Source organism: Molothrus ater, chromosome 1, assembly GCF_012460135.2.
Source record: "Molothrus ater isolate BHLD 08-10-18 breed brown headed cowbird chromosome 1, BPBGC_Mater_1.1, whole genome shotgun sequence".
Taxonomy (NCBI): domain Eukaryota; kingdom Metazoa; phylum Chordata; class Aves; order Passeriformes; family Icteridae; genus Molothrus; species Molothrus ater.
Window position 1 is genome coordinate 64,930,026 of NC_050478.2, and position 16,791 is coordinate 64,946,816.

At 41.7% G+C, this 16,791-nt stretch overlaps 1 protein-coding gene across 10 annotated transcripts in view; it reads right to left on the reverse strand.

Annotated features, from left to right (window-relative positions):
* PHACTR1 (phosphatase and actin regulator 1) overlaps positions 1-16,791 on the reverse strand; it is a 301,804-nt gene that overhangs the window by 14,397 nt on the left and 270,616 nt on the right. For all 10 annotated transcript variants that reach the window (XM_036406273.2, XM_036406271.2, XM_036406270.2 and 7 more), the window contains 2 exons: positions 7,400-7,455; positions 2,554-2,615 (listed from right to left, as the gene is read on the reverse strand). In XM_036406273.2, coding sequence (XP_036262166.1) covers positions 2,554-2,615; positions 7,400-7,455 — 118 coding nt within the window. The remainder of the gene's footprint in view (positions 1-2,553; positions 2,616-7,399; positions 7,456-16,791) is intronic.

Consider the following 16,791-nt stretch of genomic DNA (forward strand, 5'->3'; position numbering starts at 1 on the left):
AAAATGCTAAAAGGGGCAGCTCGCTATAGGTCACCTGATTTCTTTATAATGTTGGGGTTTTTTTAAGAAATTGCCTGTCCAGATGATGAATTCAACTGGATATTTATTGCTGACTTTAATAAGGCATCTAGACCTAGCAAGGTAATCTTACTTATTACAGCATGTCATGTTACAACTTATCATCATAACACTGTAACAAAATGTCAGTGCTGACGGAATTTTAAGAATAGCTTTTTTATGGATGGAGTGGGTTCTTCCCTTGGAATTGGAATGTTGCCACCAAAAAAACTGGGGACAGTAGCAGTTTCTGTAGTGCAAGGTCAAAAGTCTCATCAGTGGCTTCTACAGAACCCACTTCCCTTCTTATATCCCAACTACACACGTTTCCAAAAGAGGCAACATGGCAGTTTCCTCAAGCTGAATTTACCCTGCAGGCACGTGTGTGCTTGACAATTCCGTGCAAACAGAAAGGGCTGCTGGGCAACACACTTGCTGTGCTCAATTAAACTTCTGCTTGATCTGGGGTTCAAAATCCTTTGGTAGTAAGACTTCAGTACAAACTGACAGAAGGAGCTTGCCACTCTGCTGTAAACACAACGACACATCTGGGACAGGCTCATGAAAGAAATAGCTGGGGAATAACAACTATTTTTGCAGGATTCACTCAGTGGTTGGCATTTCTAGTTGTTACCTAAAACACTTGCACACTTTATTCACTTCTTTTCTCTAGTGATTTCTGAGCTTTTATGATGATATGTTTGGTAGGTGAGAACAAAATCTGTTGTTAGATCAGCCTTGCAGTTCTTTCATTAAAATTACATGTGTCACTAGAACAATTTACAACAGTTTAAAAAGGTGATCCAAAGCAAACAATGTTAAGTTGTGTTGCTATCAACCTCAGAAATGTGGGGGAGAAAAATCTTTACTAGAGAGTAAGACAAAAAAAAGACTAAAAGGTATGTGACCAGGAACAGGGGTAATAAAGAGTCAAATGCCAGGGCCTTGGACTGATGCTGCTTTCCCTGTTGTGCCTACATAAAAGGGCAAAGAAGATAAAGCAAGAAATCTCCCAGAAAACTGCTGAGGTTTTAGGGAGCAGACACTGCTGTGAAGCAGTGGCAGCCTGGGTGCTTCAGTTGAGCTGTGGCCTCTGCCTGTGACAGATGATTCCTTTGCAGACGTGCTCTGCACCTTTCCTACAGGATAGTGAAGGATGGGAAGGATGGGAACTGTGTGGCGATGGTGCCAGCTCAGTCAGCAAGCCCTCACTTCTTAGGCAGCACATTGGGTGTGGGGAGCTTTGCTCTGTATCTATTACAGCTGCCCCTCAAATGGCATCAAGCTCTGCACTGGATTCCTGCACGTGTTTACCCTTCAAAGTACAGGGAAATTGAAAGCCTGGCAAAATGGCATTTCCAGCCTTTGCGCAGAGCCTCAATCCCATGAAACATCTGCAATGCAGTTAGGATCTTTTCTTTCAGGCAGTGCTAAGAGGGAATGCAAAATTATCCCTGTCATCGTGGTGAGGAATAGAAGTGTTTTACAAACAATATTATGGCTCTCTAGCTCCTGCAGACAACAGCAGCATCCTCCCACTGGTCACCAAGAATGCTACTTATTTACATGAACTGAGAGTTAAGGCATGAGATTTTTAACCGTGGTAGAAAGCAATTCAGTTTTCAGAATGTAACCTTTCCACATATATTTAGAGACCTTTCCTTGTTAATATTTATACCATGAAAGCTGTGATCACATAGGTCAAAAAAATGAAGCCATCTAAAATTGCACAGAAAGGGAATGGTGCTGCTTCACAAGTATGTGAGTTTTTAGAGGGCTTTCTTTACCCTTGGAGATAGGAAATATGTCAGTGCTGAAAGAAAGTTAATCTGCAATAGCAGGATGGATTGTTCACTGTGTATGTTTGGGCATCCGTAGACATTTATGCCAGCTGCAAAACTGAATGGGTACATCTGAAATGACTGTTCTTCAGTTTTAAGAGTAAATTACTTTTGAATCAAGCGATGCTGTTTTGTTTGTCCTTCCTTGCCAATACAAGATTGTTTTCTGCACTATATACTTTTTCATAAATGCTTGTCTCTATTTAGTTTAAATGCCTCAGTTGACAACTTCCCTTTCAAGAAAATGTTTAGCTTCCAGTTTTATGAGGGTTTTTTTTTGTGGAATTTTCAAATCAGCATCGCTTTAACTTTGCTCTCTGTAATGGCTACAGAAGCCATTACACTTACAAGAAGCACTGGTCCTTATAAATGCTGATCTTTATCCTTCACTGTTCAAAACTCCTTTAGTTATGAAGACTAGATCTTCTTTTTTCCTGTTTGAAATGTTACCAGCAGTAGCCTGCAAAGCGGTTTCCTTTGCTCTCCATGGACTTACACCCTGCAACATTGCTGATTTCTTTTAAAGATTTTTTTGTAAGACTTGTTTCACACTCTACTTTTGAAAATGGTGCTGAAGAAAAGGAAAAAGGAAAACAAGTGTGCAGTAGGGAGAAAGTTAGAGTAGTGTCATAATAGGATCAAAGTTGCTTCTCACCTTACGTGTTAATCTTCTCTTAATCTCTCGTTTTTCCTCCTGCTCCTCTTGCTCATTCCGGGCTGTAAAAGATTTACAAGGATCTCAGACTGTGGACTCATCAGGCATGCACCGTTTGCAACAAAATAAGCCTTTCCATCAGTAAGTGTATTAATGTTTCAGGACCTCTCTGATGCACAGTATGTCCCTCTGGGGCTGGTGAACGTCCTCGATCTGTAGCTACTGCGCTTCTTCATACGCCTCATAAAACATCTACAGCTTCCTTCCTTTCCCTGTGTTGGCACCTCTTCATGTGTGTCACTTTCTAGAAGGGCTGGGCAGCAAGCCAGCTCTTCAAAAAAATGTTATCTCCCTGCTCACAGGCCTGGTGGCCTCAGGGGGCTCAGCTACGATGGGGTTGGATTCTGCGAGGTCAATGGTTGGAAAAGAAACACATGCATTTTTTTTCCATCTGCAGAATAATTTATTGCAGCTAACAGAAAAAAACCCTTTGGAATAGAGGTGCCAAGCAAATTGTGCAACTTCCCATGGCACGAGCAGAGTTAAGGAGAGTGTGTCCTTCCATCACGAGCCTTCAAAGTATCACACTGGAGCATAAAAGTTCATCCTAGGTCATTTAACTTTCAACATTAAGCCAAAAGATCATGTGCTACAAGTTCTTAGCAGGGCATGCCTCAACTCTTCTCCCTCAGGAGCTCAATCACATTTGAGTACACTAACTCTTCAACTTAGGAGCAGGCTGACATGCATTGTCTTTGCATTGACCTTTACCAAAAGTCACTAAAATCCCAGGCTTCCAGGTACTCAGCTTCTCGATCAGTTAGGATCTGTCTCCACTGCTTCACTGACGGCTGAAATGCTTTTTTACTCCAATCATGCCAGCACAAAACAGGTGAGAGCAAACATAACTCATCAGCTTTTCCAGTAGGTACTCTGTGCCCCTGCTGGGATCCAGTTTTTGCTCAGCTAGGACTAGCTCAGGCAGGAATAACTCTCTGCAGGGGACTTATGGACCTCAAAGGCCAGCTGAGGAGAGGTGCTTTGATTTAAATTATTTAACTTTGGACTGCACTAAACTCAAGGGGGCATCCCACGATCCTCTCTGCTGATCCAGCAGACGGAGCAGGCACCTCCTGCAGAGCAGCAGGAACAACCCACCAGCTGTAGCTTCTTCAGCTCTGAGAGCGCAAGCCAGCACTCTCACTGGAAAACTGGGGCTTTCCCCACACAGAAATGAGACCTAAAGTTTAGAGCCCACAGAAGCCTCTGAGCAGGTGAGGAGGGCTAGGCTGCAAACCAGGTTTCTTGCTGCCCACGACAGACAGTGCTATCACAACTGCTCACTGACTTCAGTAGAACTGAGAAATCTCCACCATAGTGGACAAAGAACCTGCTGATGTTATGATGTTTCACACTACACTTCTGATCTTTAAGTGCCATTTTACCAAAAATACTGCTTATATTTTCAGAAGGAAGGAAACCAGTAGGGACTAAAAAGACAGCAGGGAGTTACAACTATCTTTTTAAGCAATCACTGGAGTACCTACACTGATAAATATGATTTTCCTCTTTCAGTGGTTTCTGTCCCTAGTGGACTGGATACTCCTCCAGCAACTGATCTTCTAGCCATTTTTTTCTTCCCTTTGTGTCTCAAATTTGGAGGAGTTGGTCCTGCAAATGCTTGCTTTCACACACAGCACTAACTAAAGAGAATCCACACAGAGTCAGAGTAAAACTGCAAGCAGCCAAGGAGTTTTATATAAAACTTAGTAATGGCTATTCATTTTTGTCCTTGGCATCTATGTTTTTCTCTTCTCCTCACTCTCAGCCCAGCCACCCACTTTCAGAGACAGCCAGGCTTAAGACTTCAGGCAGGTAAAGGCTGGAAAATAGGAATACATTCTCCTTCAAAACTAGAAAGTGACTTTGTTTTAGCCTATTTCTTTGAAGTTAAGTCATGCCAATCTTGTGAAGCTACAGAACTGATGCTTTATTTCATCTTAGGTGTTCAGGAGATTCTCTGTTTCTCTAAACCTGTGTGTCAGGGTGATGTTGGTGCAATTTTCACTCCTGATCTCGTGCCAGTGTGAAATGTCCCCCAGTACTGTTTGAGGCATTCAGAACTCACCTAACCATAATTTTTGTCAGGAATTTATGCAACCCTGAATGTGCCAGGTTGACAACTGGATTACTTTCATCCACCTGTGAAGTGGCACAGGGGTGGTGCATGACAGGGGATTGAGGGATCTTTCCCTATACCCTTTGACAGCAAGTACAGCTGCAAAGTGTTCTTTAGTCTTCAAAATAACCCTGCAGGCCTGGACTCCTCCCACTCCATGCCCTTGACCTAAATATGAGTCAGTGAATGGGGTATACTTCAGTGAAGGAGACCCTACAAAAACCAGTTGTCTGTCTCTGGTGTTTCCTTGCTGTGGCTGCTGTGATTTCACTGTTGCCATCAGCAAGTAGCAGAACTTGGGAAATGGATGCTTTGCCCTTGCAAAGATAACTCATAATTATTGCAGTAGCACAGACCTAGAAAGCATTCAATTCATGTAAAAAGACCGGCTATCCAGCCACACTTTGCCTCATTTTTCCCCATCAGCATGGGCAGTAATGCAGTTACACGTGTAGTAGGAACATCATGGTGCCAGACATGACATTTTCATCAGGGAGATTTCAGCTTTAACTGCAGAGAAAGTCCTGTTTAGTCTACTTGAGAGCTTGGTAGGTTTTCTTTTGTGTTTGTGCATGCTCTGGGCTGGGCTTTTGCAAATTACTTGACCTGCTTATGCAGAGAATTTACACTCTTTTTATTAGCACTTCCTGAGTTTCTCTTTCCCTACACTCCATTATATTTATTATAATGCTCCTTCTTGGAAGTCTAGAGAAATGACACGAAATAACACAAAAGGACATACAAATCAGAAAATATTTATATTTACTTGTTTAAGTGCAGACTATGTTTATGGTTTTTTTTTTAAATTATGTAACAAATTTATTTTTTTCTTTCCTGCTGTGGTTCATCAAAAGTTGAAATGCCTTGGAAATACCACATTACACTTTCTTGTAATTATGAAGCTGTTAGTTTACCAAGACACACATGTTTGGGGCAGATCTGTGCTAAAGCAAGTTAAAAAAAAATCCATTTAGGAAATACATTGTGGTTCTGGAATCAGGGTAATATTTCAAACATCCATGTCATTTAAAAGCCTTTATTCAATTAAAAAAGAAACTGGTCCTACTCAAGGGGTAACTCCTCGAAATGTAAGACACCTTTAGGGTGCTCTGTGACTGCTGTGCTCAGCAATGTGACCTTTAGGAATGTCTGCAGTGCACCCAGCATTGGAGATGCTGCTCTCTGCTGATGCTGGTTCAAAGCAGGTGCCCAAAGTGCCACCTCCCCCAGTACCAGGGCAGTGTTTGCTGGTCATGCACCAGTGCCAGGTGGTGCCTGACATGTTTTTCAGGGGTCCCAGGATGACAAAATGGGCTGCTAGAAAATTGGCCTCTGTCTCTCTGTGCATGAGCCTGACATCAGTCACGTCGCAGGTCCCCCCTTCTCCAGATGTTCTGCTACACCCCTGGGAGACAATCACAGCTGGATGTGCCAAATATTTCCCTAGGTTCTTCTTCCAGCAGCCAGTCACCAGAGTTAAGAGCAGACAGGAGGAGGACAGTTACTAAGAGAGGGCTGGTCCCAAACAAATGGCTTTTCCAGGCTTGCCCATGCTGCTTTGCTGTCTGGTCTTTTCTCCTCTTTGCATTCACAGTGGTGCCTCTCTCTCTCTGACTGCCATGTGTAATAACATCAACAGATGAAAAGACCCTGCTGGGCACTAACACTATCATTAATCTGCTAAGATTTTGAAGTATTTGAAAAATGAATTCTGCTGATTTTCAGAGAATTAATCTTCTGCTACCACATTTTTATGATTCTATACAATGCAGCTATTTGAACAAGAGAAGGTGAATTATGGACCTACCTAAGGAGACATTATGTATAAGGTACCATTTTGGAATACTTTTTCTGTAGTAATTTTTAAAAATTTTCCTGGAAATATGTATTTACTAACTTAAAAGGGGAAGAACTTGTTTGTTTGTTATTTTTTTTCTGCTTCCAAAGTAACAACAATAATTAGATAAACAGCTTTTTTTGTTTTTAATATTCAAAACACTTTCATGCAAGTAAAGAAACTGTAATTTTCTTCCTGTTCATTCATGAGGTTATGAAAGTTGGACTTGGTCCAGCTTCCCTTCAAGTCAGTGGCAACGTATCTACTAACTTGCTTCAGGATTTCTGAGTGGTATTTTGTCCCTTTAAAATAACATGGGCTGAGGATCTACCAGCAAATTTTTGGCTGATTTAAAGGGAGAGTTTCATGGGAATAACCCTGAGTTACACTGGATTATTTTTTAAATTGAATAAAGGCTCCAGCTAGCATAGATTGCTGTGAACATTTTTAGGAAAGCTAATCGAGCTATGCCCTAATGTCCTTACTAACTTAAAATGGGATGTTCATCTATATAAGTGCTGCACAAAGGAGGCTTTTCAGGATGTCTGACCCTCTGTCTGGAATGTCATTCAAAACCTAGGATTTTTTCCCCTTAGGTTGTTTATTCTTGTAAATTTACTGACTCTGATTTGAAAGAACTGTTTCTGCAGATTCAGATGTTATTACAGACTTTCATGCTTATTTGCACTTACGATGCCCTTTATTATTTTTAATTATTATCAGTGATGCTTACAGAGAAAATCTGATGTTTATAAAAAACACCAAATGTATATGAAACCTAACCCAAATTATCTGGCTTCAGGTTAAATGTCAGCAGCATCAGGACTTACGTTTCAGTATGTTCCTCTGCTCCAATTCTTCAGCAGTCGGCCTCTGGCTCAGTCGTCTGCGAAAAAAGTCCAAGATCAGTTTTTGGACCATATCATATTCTCCTCAGTTCTCTGCCTTGAAGAGTCACTTTGGGGTGTGAAAGGCAGAACAGAAAGCACTGACACTGCTCCATTATGTACTTGGTATGCCTGGACCATGCGTGACACACACCATGCTTCGCTTTCGCAGTTTCCTCTGTTTCCAACCCACGAAAGACAAAATATGTTATGTCATCTTAGGCATGACTCTCCCACCCCTACCCCAGGCAGAGCTGCTGAAAGCTAAGCCACACAGATGTCTCCACTTAATTTCCTTCCCTCCATGCCTTCTTCCTGACTTGCACAAGTATTTCTAGCTAGGATCCAGCTGACCCTCTCGCTGCCCCCTCGCCAGCCTCCTGACTGCGCCCCGTTGGTTCACACAGCGTTTGAACACACAGACACAGAAAAACAAGGGACTGTTTGGCAGCACTGAGGGCAGAACAATAGCAACCCTCCTCCTCCTCTTGTGGCTTTTATTAAATCCTATATTGAAGGATCAGTGTGACTTTCTAGTCAATCTGTCTGTAATAGGGTCAACAAACCCCACAATCTAATTACAAATGGGGGCTCTGTATGTAGGAATGACCTGAATATTCAGAATACAGAGCAAGCACAAAAGGGTCTTTGCAAAACAAAGTAAACCAGAGAGATGACATCAGAAGTCAGCACTGTTGGGCATCCTCATACTTTTATCCAAGTCAATGGGTGTTTTGTCAATGATACCAGTGACACGACAGAGCCTTCTCTTCCTTCAGACTTGGTCACTAAGAGACATTTCCAACTTGAGGACCCCAGTCTCTGTCAACTGGACCAGCTTCCCTGTGAGTTACTGGTTACTGGGCACTGATAGGAAATGATAAGAATGCTGCATGGCTTTATCTTCTGCAAGGAATGTTCCCCTGACCCTGGGCACAGCAGCTCCCTGAAATGGAGCTGGCCCTGCAAGGCTGGATAAGAGATGTCTGACAATGGCTCCTCACCACAGAGGGACTAAGCTGCTGGTGCAGGTGCATCCCCAGCCTTCTCCAGGGCCAGGAGCTCATGTGTGTGCCAGTTCAAGACCCCTGCCCCTCACACTGTTTGCAGAGCACAGGGCTGAACAAGCACTGGGTAGGAGCCCACCTCCCACACCAGCTGTTTGAAGGCAGGAGCTTTACAGGCACCTGATTTTACAGTCTGAAGATCTCCAGCAGCAGAGGTGATACCAGCTGCATGTCCTTTGGGAGCACTTTACGCCATGAAAACAGACCAGCATGACACAGCCCTATTTCAGTGTAGAATTTGGAGTCAGGAGCTTTATCCCTTTCTCAAAGCAGATTGAACATTTATCTCATTAGAAAAGTGTTAAAAGGGACCGAAACTGACCCTTAATTCAGAAGTAAAGAATGTCTGCAAAGTACTTTGAAGACAGAAAGTGCTATTCAAGTGCTTGCCATTACATCTTTAATATACAGTAGCTGTTGCTAATGGGAGACTTTGCCTTAGGACTATGAAGCAATTAGAACTACTTCATTTCTAGCATCACATGAGAACCAAAAAAGAAGAAGTTGCCTCTTTTAGCCCCACCACACATGTCTGCAGGAACTGTATTATAAATGTTTTCAATCCCTCATGCCATGATGATTTTCAAAAGGATGCATCAGAGGGGTGTTCAGGATGAACTCCAGCCATCCAGCATGTGGATGGCTTCTACAGAAACAGACATCATAGTAAAAAGAGAAAGGAAAAAACCCTCCCCAAAAGTCCTCCAGATTCCAAGAAAACAGGGATTGAAGGACTCAGATAACTGTTCTGTCACAAACAGTTCACACTTGGACATTTCTAACAGAAGGCAGAAGTTTTATCTACCTACAGAAGAGATTTACAACAGGGACCACATCTTCCATGTGTTCAGTGAGGTACCTGCCATGAAGTAGATGCATTTAAACTAAGCTTTCACTGCATGTTTCTGTGGCATTTCTTCCACACAAGAGGACACACATTTCCTCCAAGAATACCCTTGTTGTTATCTTCACCCTCTACTCCTGTGCTGCTCAGGGCCTAGAGACCATGGGATTCTTCCCCACACTGTCTGGTAGAGCCCCAAGTGAAAGCCAGCCAAGGATACCCATGTTCCTCATCAAGAGTCAAATTACTTTGTGGATCCCATTATCCACCCTTTTCAGTCTGCAGAGTGCTCCTGCCTAAATGGTGACTGCCACTTTTAAGTGATGCACAGCAGAAAAAGCCATGCCACTTTGGATAGATTCATTCATGGATTAGCAAACACTTCTAGAGTTTTATAACCCCAAGTTTCTAATAATGTGAGTTAGGCAGTAGGAAAAGCTAAGGTATTATTGTAGTGGAACAAAATCTTAATTAGTCCTTACAGTGCAAGTAGTAAAGCATCACTGAAGGATGAAGAAGGTCATGAATAGAAGCCATAGAGGTTTCTGGCCTCCAGTACCAGTGTCTGCTTTCATCTCCATGAACTGCTGTTAAATTCCCATTTCCATCATCCCTTGGGACTGACCGAGTCTGCTCCTGCTCCTTCATTGTAAATCCCTCCTTGATGAGCTCTTCAAATAAACCCAGCCCCTTCCACAGCCCTTCCCTTCCAAGCTCTCCCAATTATCTCTTTTCATGGTCTCTTGCTCATTTAATTTAATTCCTTCTATGCTGTTACAGTGACTTCTGCCCCCAAACTATTGGGGCACACAAACACCTCCACCAGCTCCTCAGAACAGCACCATTTAAGCTCTTGTTTCTTGCCACCTAATTTCTAGGCTTTCCAGATGCTGAACAGCTGTTAACATCTCTGTTAATCTTTGAAAATCTTGATACTAGTTACGGATAATGTAAATCAAGAAACACAAGCAGCTCTTGCTTTATTACTATGGCTGCAAAGACATTTTTCCACACTCACTTTCAGTACACCATCTCTAGCATAGAGCTCTGACCTTGGCAAACATCAGTGATGACAGCTCTCCTCTTCTGCCTTCCTTCCTGTCCTGCCCAGAATGAAAAGTTGTTAATGAAGCCCACCTAGCTTGCACAGGTTGATTTCAGTAGTTTGATTGCTGGCTTGCTGCTATGCCTTATTTAATTTAACATCACAGGGGCTGCATGAGGCAGTCAGGAGGCCACAGGTCAGGAAAAAGGTGTCTCATTAGCAGCACAATCAGAATAAATGGGAGAAAATGGAGGTGAGGAAGGAACCTGGTGCCACAGCAAAGAACAGATCTGCTTGTGCAAACTGTAAGGATGGAGGGAGATGTGTGGTGCTGCTGTTGATCAGAAAAGTAACTCTAGCTGTTTCATCAAACAAAGTAAGTGCAGGTGTCTGGCCAAGGAACAGGGGAGACAGACCTCAACAAGTAATCACCTCTAACAGCACTTTCTGTATTTAAAATGTTCATGTGTCAACATGCCTGACCTTCACTGTGCCATCCATACAGTTTTGCAATGTGCTTCAGGCATTCAAGAGGATAGGAAAGTGTTTTGTAATTGGTGCTTTACAATGTATTGCTTGGTTTATTCTTCATATATTTCTGCAATATCGATTACAACAGTTTTGCAAATATACTGTGACAAAGATTTTACTACAAAGGAAAGCTTCCTAAGATTTATGGTGACATAAGGAAGGTCTTGCTGGGATTTCACTGAAAAAATAATATCCAAATGAGTTTGTCAGTAAAAATTGCTCACATTTACAAAGATAAACTTGACAGCAAACCAATTTTCTGAATTAATTCTCTGCATGTTCAAATGCATCACACTCCTTGTACTAGACAATAAGAGCAGTTCTTCATAAGGACAGTGTAGTGAGGCTTATTTTGTTGGGTGTTTTTATTTTTTTTTTGCTTGTTTGCTTGCTTTGAATTTGCTCTGGGCTGGTCACATTATGGCAGGTAAGTAGGAGTTTGGGGCCAGAAGGGACAATCATGCAAAATCAGTTGCTGTAGATCTAAAATATTGGCTGGTGCAGGGACCAACAGGAAAGAAAGGCAGCATTTTCACTGATGGATGCTACTGTTTGGACCCTCCCCAGCAAACTGAGAACTCAGAATGAAAAGTTTCTGCTCTATGTGTCAGCGTTCTGCAGGAGCAATAAAAGGAAAAACATGTCCTTGGGCATGACAAAACACTTAAATGAAGTACACAGTGCTGCTTACCCTGCTCTGCAGTGTGACCACTCCCCGAGGGCTCTCAGGCCAGCAGCCAACCCCTTGTGGGGCCTTGGCTCAGATTTTTGCAGCCCTTTTGTCTGGCAGCACCTTTGAGGTGAGATGCTCCTGGCTGTCTTGGCTGTCTCCTACCAGGAGTCATGGGTTTTCTCTCCTTGATCTCTTGTTTTGCTGTGGATGGGCTCCAAGAAAAAGCTGGTTTATGCCATCCAGCTTGTTGTTGTGTGAACAGGATGATGTGGGATATGTGTTTTCTGTGTGTCAGGAATTCATCTTTGCCTCAGTCCAGAGGACAAGAGAATTTAAGAGCCTAGGGTAGGGTCACATGCAAGTTTTATAGCTGGATACAATACAGAGTTTGCTGGAAATTGCTTCCCCACCCACTTGCCAGGCTTATTAACTGTGAGTGTTTGCAGACACAAAAGGCAGAACTCAGCAGCTCTCCAGTGCTTGAATGGTAACATTTGGTGTGTGGGACCCATGAACAGGACTGGTGGACATGACAGGGACACAGCAGGACGGTGAGACGTCCAGAATATTCCAAAGGCATCTCTGAGCCAAGTTGTGCTCACACAGTTGTTCCTCATGACTTAAGTCACCCTGATGTAAAATAACTTCTGAGCACAATGGGGCATAACCTCTGGAGCAACTCCTGAATTTATTCTGTATGTGCAAATATCCTTAATCAGCAGCAACTGGGCTCATACTACCCTAGACACTGCTCTAACAGAGCAGTAAATCTGAGCTGGGCATATGAGAAGCCAGCTGCTACAAAGAACTACTTGTCACATTGCTCTTTCATTGACATAAATAAGCATGACTGAAGCCAGTAGAACTACACTGATTTACATCAGCAAAATAATTCCACATAAGGAAAATTCAATGGGAGTAAAGAGTGTTAATTTACCTTGCCTTTCCCAATAACAATAACGCTGATAACAAAGCAGAATTAACCAAGTAAAGGCTGTCAGGGGCTCTTTGCACTCCCATGCCACGTACAGAAAATTCAGAGAAAAACAGAAAAGAAGAAAATCTTGTATTTTTTTCTAGCAGTTAACTGTTAGCATAGGGCAAGAATGAACTACCTCCTTTCCTTACATCACTGCACAATGAGCAAAAAATCATTGTAAGCCTGGAGGTTCACTTTCTTTGCAGTGACAGCCCAGATTTTGCCAGCCAGACTGTAGAGTCTACAGAGGACTATCATTCTCCTAAACAGGATTTATAAAATGGGATTAAATGTAGTTTTATCAATGAATGAATAAATGGAGGGCATATTAAATAGAAAATCCCTACCCAAAGAAGCAAGTGTAACAGTTATATACCAATAAAATTCTTGTACTAGACTCCATTAGATGTTTGCTAATCTGTAGGATTATTACTTTCTTTAAGCTCACTCACAGGTCAGCGTGACAAGTCTCCTGGTATCAGTCATGATAATACACTTTATAAGTCCTTTTCCTGAGAAATTAGGGCAATAAAATCATAAGGAGTGTTTGCCATGACTCAGTTATCATGTAATGACTGCTCTCCACTTCCCTGTTGATTTAAAATATTCAGCCTCTGGGAGATGGTGATACTTCTGCAGCTATAAAGAAGCCTGTGGCAATGACTAAAGCAGACCAACGTGGGCAGAGATGCCTGTTCATCCCTAGGAAAATGGGTGAAGCACCACTGGGATGGTTTAGCAGAGAACCAGTTAGACAATTTTGGTAGGAAGTATTTGCTTTTGGTGAAAGTCTAAAAAACTGCTAAGTATCAGTTGCAGATAAAAGTATTTTCTGACAGTCCCTTACTGGCAAGGTACTACTTCTGCCTTAGTATCCCAGAGTGCTTCCTAGACTTTTGATTGTGTTCCCTTGACATTTGATCCAGGATAGCTACAACAGTCCCATAACCCTGAGGAGAGAGGCAATGCTTTTGCTCAGCATTAGTGCACTGCAAGAAGTACAGAACAATCCGGAATGTGAGCCAAAGTAATTTTATTTCCCGTAACACATCTGCAGTTGTGTTTCCAGCTGGGCTCTACAGGAAAATCAGATTTACAACTGAAATTATTCAGACTTTAATTCAGGCTCTAAGCAGTCATTTACTACCCCCCAAAATTATCCTTATCCCAGACTTGATTTTGTGTTGAGAAACAGCTTCAATATAGACTTTAAAGCTCCGATTAGTCTAGATTGCAGTGAGGATTTTTGGGAAAACTAATCAGCAAATTTTCTGCTTGCTCAAGCATCTGTGTATAGTGAGAAATATAACCAAGCTGGCTCTTTGTTTAAAACTCTTACAACTGACCAATTTGTTTTCCCATTCTTTAGATCATGTGAATCTATTCTTGAGTCATGGCTCAAATGATGCCATTTTTTCTGGTTCAGCTCACTGAGGGATTGAATTATTATGATTTTGATTTATTCTTTGGAAAGTTACAAGCTTCCTGAGAAAGAACTGCCAGCCCAGAGCAGGTCTCCCGGGAAAAGAATATAATCTTCAAAATGTAGATTTTAAAAACTCATTATGTTTGCATAAGGTTACATCTTGTTCATCATATATGGAACAAATTTCTTTAAAATACCCAAATAAAGCAGAAATATTTTGGACCATGAACTCTGTATTTATTAAAAGAAATGAAGCAATGACTAGATAGCCCTATAACTCTGACTAGAAACACTGTAGGATAATGACATACCCAGGTCATCACTCTTCCATTAGACGACTATAATAATGCAGACAATTGCATTTTCCCAAGGAATGACTTCATTTCTTTTCTAAAGATAATGCCAACCAGTGATAGACACACAAATCTAGATTTTGTCCCCATGTTCAATAATACTAACTTTGAGATGCCTACTGGTTTGTGGAACATTGCAAGACCATGCCTCACACCTCAACCTCTAAAATGGAGCCTCCTCCATTTAATTACTATGCTGTTCCATTAACATCAAAGCTGTCAGCCAAATGCTGGCTCTTCACATAAAATAAGATCATGTAAGTTTAAATGATTAAAAAAAAAAAAGGCACAGCTTAATTAAGATAGTTATACCACACAAGTTTTGCGGCATTACTTCTCAAATCTCTTATCCCTAGTCCCAAGAACAAAATATCCAACAACTGCAGTAGGAAACAAAGAACAATCTTTTAGAAGAGGGAATTTATTATGTATCTAATTCAAGAATGTATTTTTGGAACAATAAAAACGGGATATTTTTGAGTACTAGAAATCCAGAGTGTAAAATGTACTAAATGCTGGTTGAAAATCCAAAGCATGCCAGAAAAAACAGATGGATGTTAGGACCCATTGTAATAGAGAAAAAAAATGTTCTAAAATGTTAGCAATTGTCCTTCTGTTGTCTATACAGCATTGTGAGAAGACACTTACTTCACCAAATGTGATAATATTGAATTAAAAGCCGAATTTACAAATCTACAGATATCATAATTCACAGTTCAAAGTCAATCTGTAAATGACTTGAGTAAAATGGCACCAAAAATAATCAATCTGACCTGAACAGATATGCTTGCTGTCTATAGGCATTACTGAATGGCTTGTTTTAAAATCTCTGTACAGTAATATTGCTTTGTCTCGGTGAACAAATATACTTAAAGCAGTAAATAAAAGTTAGTTACACTCTTAAAAGCAAAGCCATCTCCAGTATTAGCCAGAAGAGCAGAATCTCCTTCTCTACTGGAATTTTCCCCACCCTGGCTTCTGATGCTCAGGGAAGCTTGGATGTTGGAACATATTTGATATAGGAATAAAGCAGTTACCTCTGTGTTTGTGGCATGACCTTGGGATGGAGACAAAAAGCAATGCTTTAGGTGGGAAAATGTTCTGTGGGACCAGGGAAGAAAACACGGAGGGAGGCTGAGGGGTGACAATGAAAGTACAGCCCCATTCCCCCAAGCTCTTCACCTTTTGAAGCCCCAGTGAACTTTCCCAGCAACACAATCTTCTAAGGATCCTCTTCTGAGAAATCTGCTGCCAGAAACTTAAATGCAACCTATGCTGAGAAGCAGCTGCTGGCGCTGAGGAAGGGCTGAGGGCTGAAACACCTCATGGAGGAACCATCTTCCCTATGTTTAGTTAGCTTGGAGATCAGACCTCCTGATAGGCCTCTGAGACATCACCTGTGCATTAGCAGGTATATTGCAGTTCTAGCACTGCCAATATGGAATTTGTTTAATGAAAAAAGCAGCAGCACCGTATCTTCTTATTCACATATGCACTAACACAACTGTAACCCTAAAGTATCAAGCCAGGGACATTTTAAACATGTAAACAAATAAACCAACTTTGCTTGGCAGTCCAAGTAGTCTGTGACCATCATGGAAAATCTCTATCCAAAATGTAAAAAAAGCAGTTCATTTTAAGGAAGGAAATCTGGATGGGGAGCTTCACCAGCAAGCTGATGTCAATCTCAACATATACACAGCCAACTTAATAAAGTCTCCTCTGTTACTACAGCAGCTGCAGACCACTCAAAGTACAGAGAGAGAAATTACCATAGAATGGTTTGGGTTGGAAAGGACCTCAATGATTACCTAGTTCCAACCCCCCTGCCATAGGCAGGAACACCTTCCACTAGACCAGGTTGCTCAAAGCCCCATCCAACCTGGCCTTGAACACTTCCAGGGATGAGGGTACCCTAGGTTCTCTGGGCAACCTGTTCCAGTGTCTCACTAGCCTCACAGAAAAGAATTTCTTACTAATATTTAATCCAAACCCACTATCTTTCAATGTAAAGCCATTCCTCCTTGTCCCCCCTTTTTACATGCCCTTGTAGAAAGTCCCTGTCCATCTTTCTTGAGAAGCCCATTTAGGCAATGGAGGGCTGCTCTAAGGTCTTCCCAGGGCCTTCTCTTCTCCAGGCTGAACAACCCCAGCTCTCTCAGCCTGTATCACATATACCCCCTCACCATATTAGTTTGTTGTAGACCATTTTACCAGTGCTAGCATGAAGAAAGGCAAATGAACAATAGTGCAAGAACAAAATTCATCTCCAAAAAGGCACTTTACACTGGTAAATGTCAAAAAAAAACCCCAACTCACACCCTTTCTGCTAAATGAATCAAAAGCTAAAATACTCAGTGACTTGGAACAGCCACAATATAGGAACTCTAAATATAGGCTTTTATAACAGAAGTTGG